The following is a 22,804-nucleotide window of genomic DNA, read 5'->3' as shown; positions in this document are numbered from 1 at the left end:
GAGGGATTTTAAAGGGGTTTACCCTTCCCTTTATATTTATGACAGTCTGTATCCCCAAAAACAACGAGGAGTCCGGTGGCACCTTAAAGACTAACAGATTTATTAGAGCATACGCTTTCGTGGGTAAAAAACCCACTTCTTCAGATGCATGGAGTGAAAATTACAGAAACATGCATAAATATATATTGGCACATGAAGAGAAGGGAGTTGCCTTACAAGTGGAGAACCAATGTTGAAAGTCAATTCAGTCAGGGTGTATGTGGTCCACTCCCAATAATTGATGAGGAGGTGTCAATACCAAGAGAGGGAAAAAGAAAAGGAGTACTTGTGGCACCTTAGAGACTAACCAATTTATTTGAGCATAAGCTTTCGTGAGCTACAGCTCACTTCATCCGATGAAGTGAGCTGTAGCTCACGAAAGGTTATGCTCAAATAAATTGGTTAGTCTCTAAGGTGCCACAAGTACTCCTTTTCTTTTTGCGAATACAGACTAACACGGCTGTTACTCTGAAACCTGTCAAAAAGAGAGGGAAAATTGCTTTTGTAGTGAGCCAACCACTCCCAGTCCCAATTCAAGCTCAAATTGATGGTGATGGCCAGCGGTGTTCTGTTATTTTCCTTGTTGGGCCTGTCCTATAGTAGGTGACTTCTGGGTATCTGTCTTGCTCTGTTTTTCAGATTGACAGAGTGAGACGGGTACCCAGAAGTCACCTACTACAGGACAGGCCCATCAAGGAAAATAACAGAACACCACTGGCCATCACGAACAGCCCCGAAGTAAAACCTCTCCAGGTGATCATCAACGATCTACAACCTATCCTGGAAAACAATCCCCCACTCTCACAGGCCTTGGGAGGCAGGCCAATCCTCGCTTACAGACAGCCCCCCAACCTGAAGCAAATACTCACCAGCAACTACACACCACACCACAGAAACACTAACTCAGGAACCAATCCCTGTAACAAAGCCTGTTGCCTTCTCTGTCCCCATATCTACTCTACTGACACAATCCTGGGACCCAACCACATCAGCCACACCATCAGGGGCTCATTCACCTGCATATCTACTAATGTGATATATGCCATCATGTGCCAGCAATGCCCCTCTGCGATGTACATTAGCCAAACTGGACAGTCTCTATGTAAAAGGATAAATGCACACAAATCAGACCTCAGGAATGGTAACATATGAAAACCAGTAGGAGAACACTTCAATCTCCCTGGACATTCAATGACAGATTTAAAAGTAGCCATCCTTCAACAAAAAAACTTCAAAAACAGACTTCAAAGAAAAACTGCAGAGCTACAATTCATGTGCAAACTTAACACTGTCAATTTGGGCTTGAATAGGGACTGGGAGTGGTTGGCTCACTACAAAAGCAATTTTCCCTCTCGTGGTGTTGACACCTCCTCACCAATTATTGGGAGTGGACCACATACACCCTGACTAAATTGGCCTTCAACACTGGTTCTCCACTTGTAAGGTAACTCCCTTCTCTTCATGTGCCAATATATATTTATGCCTGTTTCTGTAATTTTCACTCCATGCATCTGAAGAAGTGAGTTTTTACCCATAAAAGCTTATGCCCTACTAAATCTGTTAGTCTTTAAGGTGTCATTGGACTCCTCGTAGGTTTAACCTTGGGGGTGCTACTTTTCAAAGCATCATTGGGTTTTATCCTGTGTTGGTTCATTTCTGGGACACTGCCAAGTCACTGAGGCCTGAAATCCAGGTTTTGGTTTATCACTGTGAGTTTGGCACCGCTGTCTCTCCTGTTTTTTCCCCAATGGCCTCTAACAGTTTATGCTCCTGAGGACTGAAATGCTTTGGTCCAACTAAAGTCTTTGGGCTCAATATAGGGGGATATATATATAATTTATACAGGAGATCATATTGGAAGAGCTAATGGTCCTTTCTGGCATTAAATTCTATGAAATCTATGATGAGTGTCAGGATAAAACCCTAAGTACAACAGCAGCTGATTCGTGCATGAGAACCACACAGTGAACCTAGTTAGAGACAGGAACCGAGACTGAGCAGCCTAGTTTCAGTGTCTATGCTGACTGAGACCGTTGCCAGGAGTAAAAGCAGCAGCAAGAACAAACCAGCAGTGACAGTGAAAGGCAAATTAGAGTGTAAACATTTTCTCCATGTTTATAATCTCATGGGTTGTTAGTTACCCGGGGAAGGCTTTATCTCTTTAATTTGGTGTTCTACATAGGTTTTCATGTTCTGCTCATCAGCTGAGTACAGTACAATCTCCGTTAGCCAAAGGGTGGGGTGTCATGATATACAGAATCACAGATCTGCTTCAGAAAGTTACCAAACAGATGAAATTAAAGAACACCAGGTTAATTAGTACTTTTAATTAACTCACCGTTATCAAATCCTTTCAGACCCTTAGACAAAATTTCTCTAAGTGCAAAGCATTAGTTAGAAACATTATTATTTATTCTCCTCTTTTCTATCTGGGTATGTGTTGCACTTGGAGTAGCTGGACATCCATCCTCAGCTCCATATGACAGCTGGATCCTGCCCTCCTCTTCTACGGGAGATTCCCCAAGTCAACAGCTTGCATGAAATCAGGCCCCAGGGGACAATCTCAGATCTACAGGCGCTTTGGTTCTTTAACTGCAGAGCAGTTAAATCTGGGGCAGAGCAGCAGGAAAAACTGGCAGGAGGGGAAACTGCTAGGATTGAGGGAAAGCAATGACTCCCCCCGCCAGCACAGTTTTGACCTGGGCAAGAGCTCACGAGAAACAGCTAGCGAGGGGAAGGGAGAGAGTAATGGCTCATGAGTGAATGCAGAGAGTTAAAGGAAGATTTAGAGATGGCCCTTCACAGAACTTGGAAGGATTTAGTCACAGAGCAGTAAGTTTGTAGAGCTGCCCCTGTCACTCCCAGCAGCTCGAGATTCTCCAGTGTCCAAGCACAGGTACCCTGTGGGGAAAGAGAAAAGAGAAATAGCCACTGGGGGACAAGTGGAAATTTTCTCTTGCAGGCTCCAGGGCATTCCCCAGTGACTCCACCTGGCAGCCTCAGGGAGGGTAAATACTCTAGCAGGAATCAGGACATTCTGCTGCTCGGGGAGGCTCCTACTTCACCCTCAATGGAGGGAGCAAAATCTGCCTGATTCTCACACCACCTCCAGCCTCGCAATATTGTTCGGCCTGTTCTGCACTACAGGATTAGGTCGATGTAAGCTGCCTTGTGTCGAACTAGCTGTGGAAGCATCTCCACTTAAATTTGGCTCCCGCTGACATAAGGGCCTCTCTACACTGATTTAGAAACACCCAGCTCCCCGAGCAGCATAGTCGCGGTCAATGTCAGTGTAGACAATGTGTTGCTTACATTGACTATAACTGCCTCCAGGAGCTGTCCCACAATCCCCCACACTGACAATACAATCGATACAAGCGCTCCTGGTGAGGACGCACACCACAAACACAAGGAGTCAAGTGTGCACACGCACAAGCGATTTCATAACTGTGGTGGCTGTATGCCAACATAAGTTAGATCAACATAATTTTGTAGTGTCGACATGGCCTTAGGGTCTGAGTATATAAAGGATCTGGAGATAACAAATGGGGAGATAAGAGGAGACAATAGGGGCCCCAAATAAGGGCAGCTGAAGCGATACCCACTCAACCAACATCCTCTCTGCTCCTCTTTCCATCCCTACAGCACATTCATCCAGGGGGCTCTGATGGGGGAAGAGAATATTTAATGGGTTGCAGAATGAAGTCTCAGAGTAATAGCCGTGTTAGTCTGTATTCGCAAAAAGAAAAGGAGTACTTGTGGCACCTTAGAGACTAACCAATTTATTTGAGCATGAGCTTTCGTGAGCTACAGCTCACTTCATCGGATGCATACTGTGGAAATTGCAGAAGACATTATTATATACACAGACACCATGAAACAATACCTCCTCCCACCCCACTCTCCTGCTGGTAATAGCTTATCTAAAGTGATCATCAAGATGGGCCATTTCCAGCACAAATCCAGGTTCTCTCACCCTCTGCCCCCCCCACAGACAAACTCACTCTCTTGCTGGTAATAGCCCATCCAAAGTGACCACTCTCTTCACAATGTGGATGGGCTATTACCAGCAAGAGAGTGAGTTTGTCTGTGGGGGGGCAGAGGGTGAGAAAACCTGGATTTGTGCTGGAAATGGCCCATCTTGATGATCACTTTAGATAAGCTATTACCAGCAGGAGTGTGGGGTGGGAGGAGGTATTGTTTCATGGTGTCTGTGTATATAATAATGTCTTCTGCAGTTTCCACAGTATGCATCCGATGAAGTGAGCTGTAGCTCACGAAAGCTCATGCTCAGATAAATTGGTTAGTCTCTAAGGTGCCAGAATGAAGTCTGAAGTTACCTTGAGTCTGGGTAATTTGGAACCTTGAAAAACCAAAAGAAATGTGCTCAGAGCCTTAGGCAGGCTAGAGAGCTGGTTCTGGCAGGGTCAAGTCTCCAGTCCCTGCTCCCCCATTCCTCTTAATTTAAGGAGAAACTGGTGTTTGGGAACTATTTTTCTAAGGCAGTGGTTCTCAGCCTTCTCCATACTGAGACCCTACCCACAGGTCCTGGTCCCATCTAGCCAAGACACCCACCCAGTAAACAATTTGGGATGGGCAGGGAGGTCATAACTGGAGCTGGCTGAAATTCAGGGATTTTGGTATTTACAAAATTAATTTCATTTTGATCTGGAAGGAAAGCACATTTACTGAAATTTACTGGAACTGGAGATCCCTGAAAATTTCATGACAAAACTGCAAAATATGGTATTTCTGAGACAAAATGTGAAATAGCAGCCATGAAACTGACAAGAATGTCAATTTCATCGCTGGTAGCCTCCCAGGAACTTGGAGCCTAGCAGTGGCAAGAATCCTGCCTGCAGATACAGAGAACCAGTCGTCCCCCAGAATCCTGGCTCCAGCTGGGCACTTGCAGGCTGGCTGCTGTGTTGCAGGGAACCTGCCAGTCTCCAGCTGGGTGCCTGGGGGCTCAGAGGCTCCCTGTCAGAGCTGTGGACCCTGGAATCTCGGTAATTTTCCAATTTAAACCTGCCTATGTTTCAACAAAAGTTTCACGGACACTATAATAGGTATGACAAAACATTTTGGTCCTTGGCCGAGGACTCCTGTTCTTAAGAGAATTAGACCAAGAATGAAGAACCTGCTAAGTTTGTTTGTTTAAGAAAAGAGGGAGTCATTGGACAGGCTTAGGCTGGAGAAAGCTTGCGAGTGCTTGTGTGAGAGAGATCCTACCATCAGGATTTTAACCGGTCATTCTAGTTCATTTTAAGTGGAAGAACTTAAATTTATGTTAGTGTACTGAGATGAGAGAGAGAAGCTGGCAAAAGGACCAACCAACCAAAACTTTGTGGTCAAGAGTTCATAGGTTTCTTTTGATTTTAAAGGAGAGGTTTCTTAATTCTTTTGTACATAAATATGAATTTATCCATATCCAGAGTCTACTAACTGTCTGCAATAAAGTGATGTCTGTGGGGAAGAAGTGGAGAATTTGCCATAAGTAAGCACCACCACAGTCCAGAATTCAGATGGTCTGTTTCAGAGCTATACCAGGTCAGAGACTGATCTTTCAAGGAACAAAGGATGGCCCAAATGGTTCCTGGAAAGGTCTCTAGTCACTGAAGGCCCAATCCAATGTCTGTAGAAGTCATTTAAAACTGCCATTGACTTCAATAGTTGTTGGCATAGGTCCTAAAAATCCAAAATGTCCTTGAAATTCAAGCTAACTGACTTGGTAAATCTAAATTATAGTGAAATCCTAAAGACTATCAGGCCATCTTACTGGGGACACATTTCACCTCCTTCATTCACCCGCTACTCACCTTTCTTATTCTTCTGGTAGATGAGGAGTCCCACCACCATGAGGCTCAACCCCAGTACGAAGCCCCCAATTCCAATGAACATCTTGCTCTTGGCAGAGTCAGACTGTGCGACTGTCAAAAGAGGAGCACAGAGGACTAGGGCTCAGCCTGGACTCCGATTTCCCTTACAATATCTTTGTTGTCTTACTGAAGCGCGTGAGGAAGTAGGTATGTGGGGCACTGGGCCCCCTTCTAGATGGTTGTTACCCTGCAGCACCTGTTGCCTCCATTTCCCCCCCACTTCCTTTGGCCTTCTCCAGCTGTAGGAGTGACCTGGCCCTCCAGCCACCCCACTATACAGAGTCCAGTCCCTTCCGGGGCCTCAGAGTCCATGTTTGTTAGACTTTGGTGAAAGAAACAACCAAACCTTCATCCCAGCTGGGTTCAGCAGGCCACCTCTTCCTCCCAGGCATGCTCTGAGTGCTACAGTCTTTTCCCCATGCTGCACACCAGGTTCCTATGCCTCCAGCAACCCCACTCGCCGGGGGCTGGCACACTCCTCCCCTCACTCAGGGGCAGTGGCATTGGAAATATTTTTATAGTGAGGGTGCTGAAAGCCATTGAACCAAACTGTAACCCTTGTACACGGTGGAAACCACTTCAAGTTAGGCATGCTGCTGCTCCCACAGCGCCCCTGGTTCCGGCATCCCTGCTCGGGGGTTCAGGAAGGCTGCAGCCCAGCAGTGTCCCTGCCTCCAGTCAGGCTTCCAGTTCACCTGCTTTGCTCAGCCTTCTTTCAGGCTGCTCCCTAGAGTGAGCCCAGCCCAGTCTCCCTCAACTGGGCTCACCCAGCTCTTTATGGAGGGGGAGGAAGAGGGGAAGGAGAACCCAGCTGGGCTTTATCTCCAATTAGGCCTGGCCTACCTGAATAGATACAAGCAGGTGGGTTAATTGGCCTCTCGGGCCCCTATTAACCCTCTCACAGCACGTATAGGGCACACATCCCCTCACAGTCTGCTTCACGGCCAGCCTCTGGTTGTCTCCATAGAGCTAGGAGTGACCTCAAGGCATCCTCCGGGGTTGCCCCAATGTCAGTCTCTTACCCCACTGCATGGTGATGGGCGTTTGCAGGCTGATGTGCTCCACTTGGCAGGTGTAGACATCTCCCCACCTGGGTTTCATTTCTAGTGTCACCTGGATCTGGAAAGTCCAGTCTCCATTATGTAGCAGCTCCCTGGATACAACTCCAGCTGTCTCCTCTTGCCCATTTTTGAACCACTTGGTCACTATCTCGGAAGGATAAAACCCTGTTGCGGAGCAAACCAGCAAGCTGGGGCGGTGGGAAGACTCTGCTTTCAGGGTGGAAATTTTCACTCTGGGCTTAACTGTGTGTGTGAGAGAGAGAGAGAGAGAGACACCTTGGCAAAGGGGGCCCAAAGACACACCTTCTCCTGTTCTGTCCTACCAGAAATTGCTCCTTGCTGGGACATGGGTGGGAATGAGCCCAGAATGGGCCAGCTCAAGTCTACACCATCTGGATTTCTCCTTGAAACCCACCTGTCTGCATCTTCTTCAGCAGCCCTGACCCTGAAACGCACAGCCCTGACTGTATTCTGCATGACACCCCTTCCAGTCACAGTGGTCCCACCCTCATCACCGTCTCCCAGGTGAGGGATCCCTGTGGTACTTCAGTGCCTCCTACAGAGAGCTTTGGTAGGGGATGGGTGGGAGGGTTTCACCCGCTGCCCTTAGTCCCAGTCCCACTGCCTGCAGGGGCTGGCAGGATGGGGAGGACCCTGTGTGGAGCTCTGGGGTCCTGGCCTGTCTGTGGGGCTCACCCAAATTATTTCCTTCAGTATCAGGTTTTGGGAGAATTTCCCTCAAAACTGGAATTTGGGGCCTAATTCAAGCTGAGAGCAATCCTTTGCTATTAAAGATTCTGTCTTCTCCAGTCCCGTCCTCCAACTCCCACTCTGCCCCTTCAAGATCAAACCCAGCCCCACTGATGCTCAATTGCTGCCTGGTAGGGAGTGTGCAGAGGGAGGCAAATATAACACCACCAGATCGGGGGCTGACTCAAAGTTCCCAGTTCCAATTTAGTCTCCTCCCCCTTCAGCTCACCTCGCCTATCCACAGTGATATTCTTAAATCTCCTACGGTTATAACTGCAGAACTTCTCCACTGACGCCCACAAGTAGCTCAGCCACTCCAGCCTGTTCCAATACTCCGCGATCGGCCGACCCAGCTCCGTGCGGGCCACCGAGAAGCCCAAGTCACTGTCATAGTAACAGATCTCCTGCTGGCCCCAGATCAGTCTTTTCAGATACCTCACCCGCTGTGTGCTGTTGGTGTAGTGACACTCAGACTTCTGCTGCAGCAGGAAATGCTCTGAGAGGAGAGAGGAACAAGTCAGGAACCCACCTTCACCCACCTCTGCTGCAGCCTTTCCCCACCTCCAGTTGCTAGTCCCTTGCAGCCTTTCCCCACCTCCAGTTGCTAGTCCTCCCCTCTCACCTCCAGTTGCTAGTCCCTTGTGTTGATCCTGTAAGAGAATCTCTGAGCCCTGAGCTGGGCAGGGGGAAAGCTTTTGTGTTCCCCATCCCGAGAGCCCAAAAGGGCTTTCCCCCCCAGCACTGGGGTCTCTGCTCACCTGGAGGGTCTGTGCAATGACCTCTGTGAGTTCTCAGTGCTATCGCCACTATTAGAGCCCCAGCCCAGCAGTTCCTGGCGACCCCAGGGATCCCTCCGGGGGCCATTGCTGCTCAAGAGGGGGAAAGTTGATGGGGAGATCAAAGCTGAGAACAATAATATTTCACTACAGCTCTCGAAAATGGAAGTTCTCTGCAAAGTCCTGACCACAAAAACTCAGGAAGTTGCCTAATACCTAGGGGATTGGGTGGCCCCCAGCCAATACCACTGCCAGCCTTGGGCCTGGGCCATATCATTGGTCACTAGGCAGCAATGGGGCCAGCTTCTCCTTTGCGGTAGAGTCAACTTCCTAGAGCAAGACAGACCCAGAGTCCTAGCAGCAGCCAGTGTCCCAGAACACAATCACAGCAGAACGGACAGCACAGCACCTGGGATGCTGTGACTGTTGCTCCGGCCCTCTCTCTCCTGGGGCTGATGTCTCCAGGCCCTCCCCGTCCACACAACCCATGACAGGAGAAGTGACCTTGGAGCACACTAGGCTGCAGGAGGGCAGGGGTGAAAGTCCTATTTGCTGGGACCAGTCCTGCCCATCCTGGCCACCTATTCCACTGCAGGCTTGGAGCATGCCAGGCATCAGCCCTACACCAGCAAGGACCCCACAGGCGAAGGGGGCTGAGAGGCAGCTGGGGGCAGCATAGATACCTGTGCTTCAAAGCTCATAATCAGACGGGGAGGGTCCATTTGTCTGACCCCTTCTGAGGGTGGGTGTCAGGGCAGGGAAAGGGCAGGGTAGGATCTGAGGAGAAACAGCCAAATGAAAAAGAGTCCCATTCAATTACATCACATAATGGCAGACAACTAAAAAGTGATAATATTTTAAGTGCTTATATACAAATGCTAGAAGTCTAAATAATAAGACAGATGAACTTGAGTGCCTCATATTACATGAGGATATTGATATAACAGGAATCACAGAAACTTGGTGGAATGAGGATAATCAATGGGACACAGTAGTACCACGGTACAAAATATATCGGAAGGACACAACAGGTCGTGCTCGTGAGGCAATAGCACTATATATGAAAGAAAGTGTAGAGTCAAATGAAATAAAAATCTTAAATGAACCAAACTGTACCACAGAATCTCTATGGATAGTAATTCCATGCTTAAATAATAAGAATATAGCAGTAGGGATATATTACCGACCACCTGACCAGGATGGTGACAATGACTGTGAAATGCTCTTGGAGATTTGAGAGGCTATAAAAAAGAAAAAACTCAATAATAATGGGGGATTTCAACTATCCCCAGATTAGCAGCTCAGGACAGGATGCAGAGATAAAGTTTCTTGACACCTTAAATGACTACTTTTTGGAACAGCTAGTCCTGGAACCCACAAGAGGAGAGGCCATTCTTGATTTAGTCCTAAATGGGGCACAGGATCTGGTCCAAGAGGGAATATAGCTGAATGGCTTGGTAACAGTGACCATAATATAATTAAATTTAACATCCAGGGGGTGGGGGAGAATACCACAGCAATCCACCACGGTAGCATTTAATTTCAGAAAGGGGAACTACACAAAAATGAGGAAGTTAGTTAAAAAGAAATTAAAAGGTACAGCACCAAAAGTAAAATCCCTGCAAGCTAAATAGAAACTTTTTAAAGACACATAATAGATGCTCAACTTAAGTGTATACCCGAAATTAAAAAACATAGAAAGAGGACCAAAAAAGTGTCACGGTGGCTAAACAACAAAGTAAAAGAAGCAGTAGGAGGCAAAAAGTCATCCTTTAAAAAGTGGAAGTTAAATCCTATTGAGGAAAATAGAAAGGAGCATAAACTCTGGCAAATGAAATGTAAAAATAATATTAGGAAGGCCGAACAAGAATTTGAAGAACAGCTAGTCAAAGATTCAAAAAGTAATAACAAAAAAATGTTAAGTACATCAGAAGCAGTAAGCCTGCTAAATAACCAGTGAGGCCACTGGACAATCGAGATGCTAAAGGAGCACTCAAGGACAAAAAGGCCATTGTAGAAAAACTAAATGAATTCTTTGCATTGGTCTTCACAGTTGAGGATGTGAGGGAGATTCTCAAACCTGAGCCATTCTTTTTAGGTGACAAATCTGAGGAACTGTCCCAGAGTAAGGTATCATTAGAGAGGTTTTGGAACAAATTGATAAACTGAACAGTAATAAGTCACCAGGACCAGATGGTATCACCCAAGAGTTCTGAAGGAACTCAAATGTGAAATTGCAGAACTACTAATTGTGGTACGTAACCTGTCATTTAAATCAGCTTCTGTACCAGATGAGTGGAGGATAGCTAATATGACACCAATTTTTTAAAAGAATCCAGAGGCGATCCTGGCAATTACAGGCTGGTAAGCTTAACTTCAGTACCGGGCAAACTGGTTGAAACTATAGTAAATAACACAATTATCAGACACATAGATGAACACGATTTGCTGGGGAAGAGTCAACATGGTTTTTGTAAAGGGAAATCATGTCAAACCAATCTACTAGAATTCTTTGAGGGGGTCAACAAGCACAGGGACAAGGGTGACACAGTGGGTATAGTGTACTTAGATTTTCAGAAAGCCTTTGACAATGTCGCTCACCATAGGCTCTTAAGCAAGGTAAACTGTCATGGGATAAGAGGGAAGGTCCTCTCATGGATCAGTAACTGGTTAAAAGACAGGAAACGAAGGGTAGGGATAACTGGTCAATTTTCAGAATGGAGAGAGGTAAATAGTGGTGTCCTCCAGAGGTCTGTACTGGAACCAGTACAGTTCAACATATTCAGAAATGATCTGAAAAAGGGGTGAACAGTGAGGTGGCAAACTTTGCAGATGATACAAAATGACTTAAGATAGCTCAGTTCAAAGCTGACTGCAAAGAGATACAAAAGGATCTCACAAAACTGGCTGACTGAGCAACAAAATGTCAGATGAAATTCAATGTTGATATATGCAAAGTAAAGCACATGGGAAATCATAATCCCAATTATACATATACAATGATGGGGTCTAAATTAGTTGTCACTACTCAAGAAAGAGATCTTTGAGTCATTGTGGAGAGTTCTCTGAAAACATTCACTCAATGTGCAGCAGCAGTCAAAAAAGCGAACAGAATGTTGGGAATCATTAGGAAAGGGATAGATAATAAAACAGAAAACATCATGTTGCCTCTATATAAATCCATGATATGTCTACATCTTGAATACTGAGTGCAGATGTGGTCGCCCCATCTCAAAACAGATATATTGGAATTGGAAAAGGTACAGAAAAGGGCAACAAAAATGATTAGGGGTATGGAGCAGCTTCCATTTGGGGAGAGATTAATAAAACTGGGACTTTTCAGCTTGGAAAAGAGATGACTAAGGGGGGATATGATAGAGACCTATAAAATCATGACTGGTGTGGAAAAAGTAAATAATGAAGTGTTATTTACTCCTTCTCATAACACAAGAACTAGGGGTCACCAAATGAAATTAATAGGCAGCAGATTTAAAACAAACAAAAGGAAATATTTCTTTACACAACGCACAGTCAACCTGAGGAACTCTTTGTCAGAGGATGTTGTGGTGGCCAAGACTATAACAGGGTTCAAAAAAGAACTAGATAAATTCATGGAGGACAATTCCATCAATGGCTGTTAGCCAGGATGGGCAGGGATGGTGTCCCTAGCCTCTATTTGTCAGAAGGTGCGAATGGGCAACAGGAAATGGATCACTTGATGATTACTTGTTCTCTTCATTCTCTCTGGAGCACCTGGTACTGGCCAAGATTGGAAGACAGGATACTGGGCTAAATGGACATTTGGTGTGACCCAGTATGGCCCTTCCTATGGTCTTATGAAAGAGGGTAGAATCCAGTCCTTCCTACTGGAGATGTGGAAGCTGTGGGGACAGGTGGGCAATAACTGCTGAAGGCTAGAGAGATAGTGCCCCATTCATAGAATATCAGGGTTGGAAGGGACCTCAGGAGGTCATCTAGTCCAACCCCCTGCTCAAAGCAGGACCAATCCCCAATTAAATCATCCCAGCCAGGGCTTTGTCAAGCCTGACCTTAAAAACTTCTAAGGAAGGAGATTCTACCACCTCCCTAGGTAACGCATTCCAGTGTTTCACCACCCTCCTAGTGAAAAAGTTTTTCCTAATATCCAACCTAAACCTCCCCTACTGCAACTTGAGACCATTACTCCTTGTCCTGACATCTTCTACCACTGAGAATAGTCTAGAACCATGCTCTCTGGAACCACCTCTCAGGTAGTTGAAAGCAGCTATCAAATCCGCCCTCATTCTTCTCTTCTGCAGACTAAACAATCCCAGTTCCGTCAGCCTCTCCTCATAAGTCATGTGTTCCAGACCCCTAATCATTTTTGTTGCCATTCACTGGACTCTCTCCAATTTATCCACATCCTTCTTGTAGTGTGGGGCCCAAAACTGGACACAGTACTCCAGATGAGGCCTCACCAATGTCGAATAGAGGGGAACGATCACGTCCCTCGATCTGCTCGCTATGCCCCTACTTATACATCCCAAAATGCCATTGCCCTTCTTGGCAACAAGGGCACACTGCTGACTCATATCCAGCTTCTCGTCCACTGTAACCCCTAGGTCCTTTTCCGCAGAACTGCTGCCTAGCCATTCGGTCCCAAGTCTGTAGCTGTGCATTGGGTTCTTCCGTCCTAAGTGCAGGACCCTGCACTTATCCTTATTGAACCTCATTAGATTTCTTTTGGCCCAATCCTCCAATTTGTCTAGGTCCCTCTGTATCCTATCCCTGCCCTCCAGCGTATCTACCACTCCTCCCAGTTTAGTATCATCCGCAAATTGGCTGAGAGTGCAATCCACACCATCCTCCAGATCATTTATGAAGATATTGAACAAAACCGGCTCCAGGACCGACCCCTGGGGCACTCCACTTGACACCGGCTGCCAACTAGACATGGAGCCATTGATCACTACCCGTTGAGCCCGACAATCTAGCCAACTTTCTACCCACCTTATAGTGCCTTCATCCAGCCCATACTTCTTTAACTTGCTGACAAGAATACTGTGGGAGACCGTGTCAAAAGCTTTGCTAAAGTCTAGAAACAATACATCCACTGCTTTCCCTTCATCCACAGAACCAGTAATCTCATCATAGAAGGCGATTAGATTAATCAGGCATGACCTACCCTTGGTGAATGCATGCTGACTGTTCCTGATCACTTTCCTCTCATGTAAGTGCTTCAGGATTGATTCCTTGAGGACCTGCTCCATGAGCAGTTGCTGGTTTATACCCCCATTCCCCTGTAGTGAGAGCCCAGAGAGGACCAGAGCCCCCAGCCCATTGTGCGCTGGACAGCACAGGGAGCTGTCACAGCAGGGCAGGGCTGGCAGAGGTTGGGACTATTTGCCCTTAGGCACATCACTTATAACAGCCAACAGCCCCATCCCAGCTTCAGACTCAGACCCCAGGGAGGAGAATCCAGCTTCACCTTTTGCTCACTCCCTGTGTGGGGACAGACCTGAGCTCAGCTACTGTGTCAGGATCTTCCCCCATGCCATGCACATGGGAAGCTGCACCAGCTCTCTCACCCCGGGAGGCTTTGACATCGGATGACAGGACACCTGCAAAGAAAGAAAGAACCGATGTCAAGTCTCCCCAGGAGTGAGCCAAGCGTGTGCCTCTCCCTCTGTGAGACCAACCACCTGCCTCCCCTCTCAGCGCAGGACAAAGGGGCAAGAGACAACCGCAACCCCGTCCCCACCCCAGCAACCCTCACCCCACACTCCTCCTCATTACAGTAACGTTCCCATTTCCATCACCACCAGGCCCATGAGGGGCCCCATCAGTTCCCCTCCCCAGCAATCCCATCACCCCCATTTTAGTGCTGGGATCTCTCTCTCTCTCTTTAACCTGGCATCGCTGCATGGCAGTTTCTTCATTGTCTCCTTAGCCTGCTATGTCACGCTCCTGTACCAGATATGGACAGGCTACAGAGCTTGCTTATGCACACCAGATTTGTTCATCATAAGATACTTCAAAGCTCTGCTTCTCTATATACCTGGAAAAATAGTCCATGACGACCAAGTAATGATGTCTTCTGAATATGCATGAATCTTCAGCTAGCCTCTTCCAAGGACTGCCTGGTAGAAGTGTTGTTATTAAAGGTTCTTTGTGCTGTGTTGGTCTATTAATTCTGCAGTATTCACATACAGATACTTTATTCTTTATGTCCTTGCTGATGCACTGCCACCACATTGGCTAGTTGGTCCACTCATGGCATTTAGTTAATCATTAATGTCCTTCATGGGTGAGGCTTAAGATTTCTCTTCTCATTTCATCTGGAATTATGATGCCGTTGTCTTTAATCATGAGTCCATTTGACTTGCTTAATTGTCCACACACTGCAAAATAGTCTCTTGTCAATTCCTTAGTGTCTTTTAGATACTTGGACCAGTCGCCCCTAATGTAACGTAGAACTTCCTGAAGTTGCATATGTGTCAAGGCTGCTTTTTGTAGCTGGAGTAGTCTCTTTTCTGACACTAGTCTCTATGTGTTGATAGCATCCACACACATCTTTACATCCTCTTCGAGCTCACTGGTAATTGAGTGTGATGCTGGGTTCTGTGACAGTGTATGCTACTACCAGCTTTTTCCCCAGAATATATTTAGCAATTGGGTCTTTTTTGTTGATGAGGTTTGACATTATCCAGCATACAGTCTGGACTGATGAACAGCTGTGTCGCCTCAGCTCCCCAACCTGGGGTGCCTTTTACACTGATTCACGGTGAGAGTTACCTCTCCTCACACAGCCAACAGCATGTATGTTACTCACAGTTATAATGTATGAGCACCATGTCCAATCACTCATGAATTACACAGCAGAGCAACACCAGCTAATTCCCAGTCCCAGACTTTCCCCCAGAAATCTATGTCTTGTACTGCCCAGCTCTCTCCTGGACAATACAAGCTCATATAAAATCCATCATTTTATTAATAGAAAATTATATGTATAAATCCTGTTAACTCAAATGGAGTTTCCCGAACACACTTGTTTAGATAAAACAATTAAACGAGTTTAATTAACTACAAAAGAGGGATATATTTTAAGGGAATATAATAATGAGGCATAAAAGTCAGAATTAGTTACAAGAAAAATAAAAGTAAAATACAACTAATGCCTAACTTAACAAACTAGAGTAAATTCAAAGCAAAGGTCTCTCTCACCACACGTTTCACCAGTTTTAGGGCAGTCCTGCACTACAAACTTGCATTGGCGACACTGCGTCGGTGCTGGTGCAGCGCTTCTGGTGAAGATGCCCTCAAGCAATGAGAGAGAGCTCCTCTGTTAGCTTAATAACTCCACCTGCGCGAGAGGCAGTAGCTATATCAGCGAGAGAAGCTCTCCTGCCCAGAGCGCTGTCTACACATAGGTCGGTGTAACAATGTCACTCAGGGGTGTGGATTATTCATACCCCTGAGCGACATAGTTCAACCGAAGGAATTCTGTAGAGTCGACCAGGGCTTACTGGCTAAACTTCTTTCAGTCAGGATCTCTCCCACAGTCCAGTGCTGTTTCCTTTATTCTTCCGATGTCACGGGCCATGAGCAGAGAGAAAGGTAGGAATAATTTGGGGCATCTGCTCCTCCTTCTTATGGTTCTTTCTCTTCTTCAAGAAGCATCTCCTGCAGGGGTGCTGGAACAGGGGGGCGCAGGGGGCCTTCCCACTTCTAACTGGCTGTAAGGGCAAGTGATTGGGGGGAGGGGGCAGAGAGGAGCCAGTTGGGGGTTTGGGGGGAAGAGGCGGCACAGGAGCAGGGACTCAGGGGAAGGGGCAGTGCGAGGGCGGGAGCTCGGGGGAATGGGCAGCTCAAGGGCAGAGGTTTGGGAAGAAGGTGTGGCATGAGGATGAGGGCTTGGAGAGAAGGGGCGGTGCAGGGGGTGGGGGCCTTGGGAGGAAGGGGCAGCACGGAGTGCAGGGCCACAGTGTGGTCACCGGTGGGGCCCCCCCATACTTTTAGGAAGCTTCTGCCTTTCCTGGTCTCCAGCCGAGGTTCAGGAGACAGAAAAGTCTGTGGATGGGAACCCCCAGCTGTTTCTTTGTCAAAGTGTACATTTTTGCCCACATCCTCTTTCCTGCCAAAGAATGGCCACTTACCCAGGTGATGGTCCATTTGATTTTGTTGACATCTGGATGAGGGGTCAGCTTGCCTTTTGTCTCTGGGGAACTGGTTTATGGCAGATCCCCAGACTTGAAACATGTCTTAGTAATACCATACAGCGGAATCTTATAACTTTACATACAGAGTTGCCACACATATTTTACCAGGACAATAATGATCTGCGAATTATGAGTTTTCAAATGATACCTCACAAGGCATACTTTGTACAAAATTATCATAATCCTGTGAAAGGGGTGAACACAGGAATACTGACCATCACACCCTCCTCTGCACACAGCAACAGAGAGCACAGGAGGCTACCAAAGAGCTAAGGTTAACTCATCATTATCAAACACTTTCAGATACCTAGGTAAGTTGCTTTAAGTGCCAGATATTAATTAGAGTCACTATTATTTATTCTCCTGGATATGTGTTGCACTCGGAGTATCTGACCATCTATCCACGTCTCCATGCAACAGCTGGATCCCCAATGGCAAATTAGTTTCCCAAAGTCAATGGTTCTAGTGAAATGAGCGAACGGTACAATCCCGGATCTGCAATTTCTTTTTCCACAGATCAGTTTCTCTAAAGTTTCAGAGGGCAGTGGCATTAGCAATCTGGGGCTAACCTAGAGAAAAGTTCAACTACTGAGGAGTCTGCAGGAGGACAACCTTAGGCAGAGCCATATTATCTCTGGGGAAAAGGCATGGAGGAGACTGAGATGGGGAGGGACTCTTAACAAAGGATGATGGCTGCTGTATGCATTCAGGGAATTAGGGGCAGATTTACAAACATCCCTTCAGGAAGTGTCGAGGGATCTAGTTATAGAGCAATCAATCAACAGTATTGCCCCCATGAATCCCCAAGTTCCACACTGAACAGACTCAGAAAGATTCCATTAGTAAAGAATCAGAAATTCTTGCTTGACGTGATCCAAAGTCTCAGGAGCTAACTCAGGACCCCTGCAGGGAAAGAGAGGGAAGAGACAGAAGCACTTGGGGACAGGTGGGGGAAAGGGGAATTTTCTCATACAGGCTTCAGGAAGTACTCTAGCACAGTGGTTCTCAGACTTCAAGACTGAGCATCCCACAGCTAAATCTCGCAACTGCTTGGCCTATCAACTTTATCATTTAAATTAGTGTATCAAGAATGGATTTTTAGTTGATACTGTACTTCAAAACAACCCATGTCCTACCATCTGAGAACCACTGCTCTAGCAGCCCCTGGGTGCCTTGTACCCTGCCTTGTACCGAATCAAGGTTCCACCTGACTGTCCAGGGTCTGATTTCCACAGACGGTGGGGCATAGGGCCCCCGTATAAGGGGAGCTGCAGAGACACCAGCTACAACTTCATCTTTGCTGCTCCTCTCTCCAGCTCTACGGCACATTCAGCCAGGCACTCCTGTATGTAGGAAGGAATTAACAGAGTGCAGAGGGAAGCTGGAAATTATCTAGAAGCTAGGTGGCAGGATGTCAGAGCCCTGGGCCAGCTGGAGAGACAGTTCCTGTAGGGTGAAAATTCCAACCCCTGGTCCCCATTTTTACTCAGTTTAAGAAGAGTCTAGGAATCACTGTTCAAAGGAGAAAAGGCATCAGGGAGGGTAACCAGTTCTTTATTTGTGGAACGAGGGGGCAGTCATTCATGCTTAGCCTGGAAAAATATTCAGAGATGTTGTGTGACATCGTGCATCCAGCATTTTAACCTGTGTAACCCTTCTGCCAGGTGGAGTCGGCAGCAACCAGGACCGGATTCAATATCTAGGTGTTCCTTTTCAACAATACAACACAGAACCAGCTTGAGCTCCCACCCAGTAACCTGGGAAAATTACACACCACCTTTGGACGCCTCTAAAAGGCAATACGTCCCCTCTCTTTTAATGAAAGGAGGGAAGTCACCCATGCAGGATTCACTAGGGGCTTCTCTGTGACAGAGAGGGAGAAACCTGGCAAAGGGGCACAAGTGCAGAGGAGGGCTGAGAGAGATGAGGTGACCCTCTTTCATCCCAGAGAAAGGTCCCCTGCTATTTGGGTTTTGTCCATTCCTGACCCATGTATTGCTCTGGGCTGGATCCATCAAAAAGCGCCAGTGGACAACCGCGTTTCATTCATTTCTAGCAGGAACAGACGGATGTTCTAACCCTTGGGGGCCCAAGGAGATTGAGTCTCAAAACCACAAAGACAGGAAACCCTCCCAGCACCTATGCAGATCTTGAGATGGGATTTTGACAATATTCCCCCAAAGCCGAGAATGTAGACTAGTGCAAGGTTGGAGCAATGCTTAATTAAAAGCGAAAATAATTCTTGCCCTCTCCTGCCTCTTCCCATTTGATTCTGCTGCTGCCTGGTCCCTCCCACTGCTCCTGCCCCTCCTGGCCACATTATTGCTCATCGGCAAAGCAGAGAGACTGTATGGTCCAGTGCTCCTCCCACCCCACTCCCATGCATGGCAAGACTCTCCTAGAGCAGTAGTTCTCAACCAGGGGTACATGTACCCCTGGGGTATGCAGAGGTCTTCCGGGGGTACATCAACTCATCTTGATATTTGCCTTATTTTACAGCAGGTTACATAAAAAGCACCAGTGAAGTCAGTACAAACTAAAATTTCATACAATGACTTGTTTATACTGCTCTATATGCTATACACTGAAATGTAAGTACAATATTTATATTCCAATCGATTTGTTTTATAATTATATGGTAAAAATGAGAAAGTAAGCAATTTTTCAGTAATAGTGTGTTGTGACACTTGTATTTTTATGTCTGATTTTGTAAGCAAGTGGTTTTTAAGTGAGGTGAAACTTGGGGCAGGCAAGACAAATCAAACTCCTGAAAGGGGTACAGTAGTCTGGAAAGGTTCAGAGCCACTTTCCTAGAGAACTGGGGTAGTTTGGGCAAAGGCAGCTTGGTTTCAGCAGTAAGCAAATCTTGTTTGTCACAGACAATCTAACTACCAGCTGCCAGATGGACAAAGGGATGTGACCCCACTCAAGGTTCTGGGTTCATATCAAAACCAACTTTCTCTTGAGAAATTCAGCAGCTGGAGGTGGCTTTAATGCACTCGTTCAGAGAAGTTATTAGAAGAGAGTTCACGTCTCCCTGTGTGTATAACTGACCAATCCCCTTCAAGAGAGTGTCAGTGGAGATCAAGGCCCAGATGCTCAGCTGGTATAAGTCAGCATAGCTCTGCTGAAGTCAATGGAGCTGTGCCCGTTTGCACTGAGTTAAGAGCTGATTCAAGAGTCTGAAGTTCATGTTAATGCCTCATACTCTCCCTGTCTTTGACGTTAGGCAGCTCCAGGCTTCTCGTTCATTGTACATAGGTTCTTATGTGCACTCATGTGCAACTGAGCAAAAAAACAAACAAAACAAAAAACCCCAAACCATCCAACTATTCAGGGTTTAACCAGCAAAACTGTTAATAAACCCAAAGTCACAGTAATATTGCTGCCTCCTGACTCAGTGTCAGTGCTGAGCCTGCCTGCCTGACCCATGGCTCAGCTGAGGCAAAACTTCTACCTCATCATGAGGAGCGGATGAAGGATATGCCAGCAGGGACCTTCCCTGCCTTTCATCCAGGAGCATTGGAGAGACATCACAGGAATGGTCTCTGTAACAGCAGGACACAGGTGAGTAGCCTACAGACCCCTGGGGGACACCTCTATTTACCTCTCTCTAGTCTGAAAACTGACTATTTATTCCTACCCTTTGTTTCCTATCTTTTAACCAGTTACTGATCCATGAGAGGATCTTTCTTCTTATCCCATGACTACTTAGTTTGCTTAAGAGCCTTTGGTGAGGGATCTTGTCAAAGGCTTTCTGAAAGTCTAAGTACACTATATCCACTGGATCACCTTGTCCACATGCTTGTTGACCACCTCAAAGAATTCTAGTAGATTGGCGAGGCATGATTTCCCATTATAAAAACCATGTTGACTCTTCCCCAACAAATCATGTTAATCTATGTTTCTGATCATTCTGTTCTTTACTATAATTTCAACCAAGTAATTGCCAGGATCACCTCTGGAGCCTTTTTAAAAAGTTGGTGTCACATTAGCTACCTTCCAGTCATCTAGTACAGAAGCTGATTTAAATGATGTTACATACCAGAGTTAGTAGTTCTGCAATTTCATATTTGAGTTCTTCCATAAGTCTTGGTTGAATACCATCTGGTCCTGGTGACTTATTACTGTTTATCAGTTTGTTCCAAAAATGTGTTCATTACCTGTATCTCTCCCAGAAAATTCAGTGGAACTGGAGAACTGACCTCTTAGGGAGGTCGGTTGGGCCAGATCACAGGACTGGCTACACCAGAATACTATGCCTGCCCCAGACTGATTCCCCTGCCCCAGATTCCTATATCCTCTGGTTGGTCTTTCAAGAGAAACTCAAAGCCCTGAGTTCACCTGGGCCTTCTGCAGCATGTGGAGGCATCAGCTATTTGGGGGCAAATTAAGAGGAGGGGCTGTAAAGCAGCAGAAGAAGCTGGAGGGAGAAGAGGCACTTAGCGTGAGTGAAGGCATTACAAGAGAAACAGCAAACCATCAAAGCTGGGCAGATTAAAAGCTTTTCTCCTCCCTTTTCTCAGAGCCCAATGGGGCTTCTTTCCCAGTGCTGGGGACTCTGCTCACCAACTCTTTTCTCACCTGGAGGGTCTGTGCAATGAGGCATGTGGTTTCTCAGCACATCATCAGTAACTCTGTTAGAGGTCCCGCTCAGCAGCTCCCAGCCCCCAAAGCCACTGCAGCTCAGAAGGGGAAGAATACAGGAAAAGCGAGGCCAGGAAGACCTAGGTCTCACTGGGATTCCCCCCCAGAATGAGAACTTCTTTGCAAAACTCAGAGGAAGAAGTTTCTGTAGAGGGAAGTACAAACTGGGCCGAACAAGTAGCCAAGCAGCTCGGACACAAGAGGCGCGTGTGTTAATTTAACCCACTTTGTCCCACCCCTGCTTCTTAACAGCACTTGGGCCCTGGAGAGCTGCCTTTCACCCCAGGGGACTCCGAGCAGTGTACAGGGGTAGAGAGTCAAAAATTGTTATCTCCCTTGCCTAGGACGAGCAAGGAAGGCACAGAGATGGGGTCTTCTTGCCCAGAGGTTACGCAGGGATTAGTGGCGGAGCAAGAGCAGAGCCCAGGAGTCCTGACTCCTGTCCTGCTCCAACAGGATCTCTCGCCCCTGCCTGGGCTGGGACCCAGGAGTCCGGAACCCCGCCCCGCTCTGGGGCTGGGACCCAGGAGTCCGGAGCCCGCCTCCCTCCCGAGCCCGCGGCGCTTCCACCAGCCCGAGCCCTGCGTCCTTCTTTTGCCTCACCACGTTACATATCATTTGCATATAAAGTAGCTCATTTGTATAATGCGTCTCTTCTCGGCAACACCTGCCCCGACCCCGCCTGGCCCTGGCACCAGCCCCGCCCCCGGCGCCGGGGTCGCTACAGGAGGCGGCCCCGCCCCGCACGCAACCCGGCCTCTGAGCCGCGAACTACACTTCCCAGAGCACCTTGCGCCGGCGGGAGGTACTTCCGGACATCGCCTCGCCTCCTGATGGGCTCGTCGAGCCCTCTTTGCGGCGACCTTGGCCGCGAGGGGTCACGTGAGCGCGCGTGACGCGGCGAATGCTGCCGCCTGCTTGCTTTGGCCTCACGTGGGTAGAGCGGGCCGGGGCCGGGGCGCTTTACACGGGGCCTTCATCCCCCGCCCCCTCCTCCTCCGGGCAGAGCGGCTGCGGCGGCCTGGGCGGGCCCAGGCCTCCTGGGGCCGCGGGGCAGGGCCCACTGCGAGACAGGACGAGTAGGGGCAGCTGGGCCTAAGAGCCCTCCGGAGATAGGGGGCAGCGGGGCCTGAGAACAGGGCAGCGGAGGCTGCGTGGAGTCTCTTTCCCTTGCCCGGAGGGGCGGGCGCGGTAGGGTGGGCGGGGAGACAGACGTGGGAGCGGCCTCGGGAGGCAGGAGGGGCGCGCCACGTGCGGGCGAGGGAGCAGAGTCTGAGTCGGGTCTTGGCTGTTAGCGCAAAGGCCTTTAGCAATGTTTGGGGCCCGGTGTCTGCTCCTGGCTCTTCGCCGTTGTTCCTCTGCTCCTTGTCCCAAGCACGCGCAGGCCGCAAAGCTGAGGGTCCGCGAGGCACTAGAGGCCCAGGAGGTGAATCGTGATATTAAAGTCCAGGTCG

General features: G+C 47.6%; 2 protein-coding genes across 5 annotated transcripts in view; one reads left to right on the top strand and one right to left on the bottom strand.

Moving 5' to 3' along the window:
* Positions 1–2,351: 2,351 nt before the first annotated feature.
* On the bottom strand, positions 2,352–21,992 carry LOC102942060 (DLA class II histocompatibility antigen, DR-1 beta chain). 2 transcript variants are annotated; one of them, XM_027826447.3, is made up of 6 exons: positions 21,288–21,989; positions 8,488–9,282; positions 7,959–8,225; positions 6,941–7,222; positions 5,859–5,969; positions 2,352–2,940 (listed from the first exon to the last, which is right to left on the bottom strand). In XM_027826447.3, exons 2-6 carry the CDS (start codon positions 8,591–8,593, stop codon positions 2,858–2,860), a joined length of 849 nt encoding a protein of 282 aa, XP_027682248.2. In that variant the 5' UTR covers positions 8,594–9,282; positions 21,288–21,989; the 3' UTR covers positions 2,352–2,857. The 2 variants fall into 2 exon arrangements, with proteins under 2 accessions (XP_027682248.2, XP_043384128.1); XM_043528193.1 differs by lacking the exon at positions 8,488–9,282 and having other exon boundaries at positions 21,288–21,992.
* Positions 21,993–22,257: 265 nt separating this feature from the next.
* NARS2 (asparaginyl-tRNA synthetase 2, mitochondrial) overlaps positions 22,258–22,804 on the top strand; it is a 91,123-nt gene continuing 90,576 nt past the window's right edge. For 2 of the 3 annotated variants that reach the window (XR_006285708.1, XM_007053677.4), the window contains exon 1: positions 22,290–22,800. Coding sequence is in view for 1 of the 3 variants with exons in the window: in XM_007053677.4 (XP_007053739.2) it covers positions 22,663–22,800 (138 nt within the window). In the remaining 2 variants the exon portion in view is untranslated. The other variant, XM_043528179.1, reaches the window with a different exon arrangement.

Source organism: Chelonia mydas, chromosome 1 (genome assembly GCF_015237465.2).
Source record: "Chelonia mydas isolate rCheMyd1 chromosome 1, rCheMyd1.pri.v2, whole genome shotgun sequence".
NCBI lineage: Eukaryota > Metazoa > Chordata > Testudines > Cheloniidae > Chelonia > Chelonia mydas.
The sequence above is the reverse complement of the archived record's forward strand: the minus strand, read 5'-3'. Positions and strand labels throughout refer to the sequence as shown.

Bases quoted from the DNA above. Each gene is read 5' to 3' on its own strand.
- LOC102942060 (XM_027826447.3), bottom strand. From the start codon at position 8,593: ATGGCCCCCGGAGGGATCCCTGGGGTCGCCAGGAACTGCTGGGCTGGG. The intron at 8,226-8,487 runs GTGAGCAGAGAC...CTCTCCTCTCAG, and splicing joins TCATTGCACAGACCCTCCAG to AGCATTTCCTGCTGCAGCAG. The intron at 2,941-5,858 runs GTGAGTAGCGGG...CTTTCCCCACAG, and splicing joins CTACCAGAAGAATAAGAAAG to GGTACCTGTGCTTGGACACT.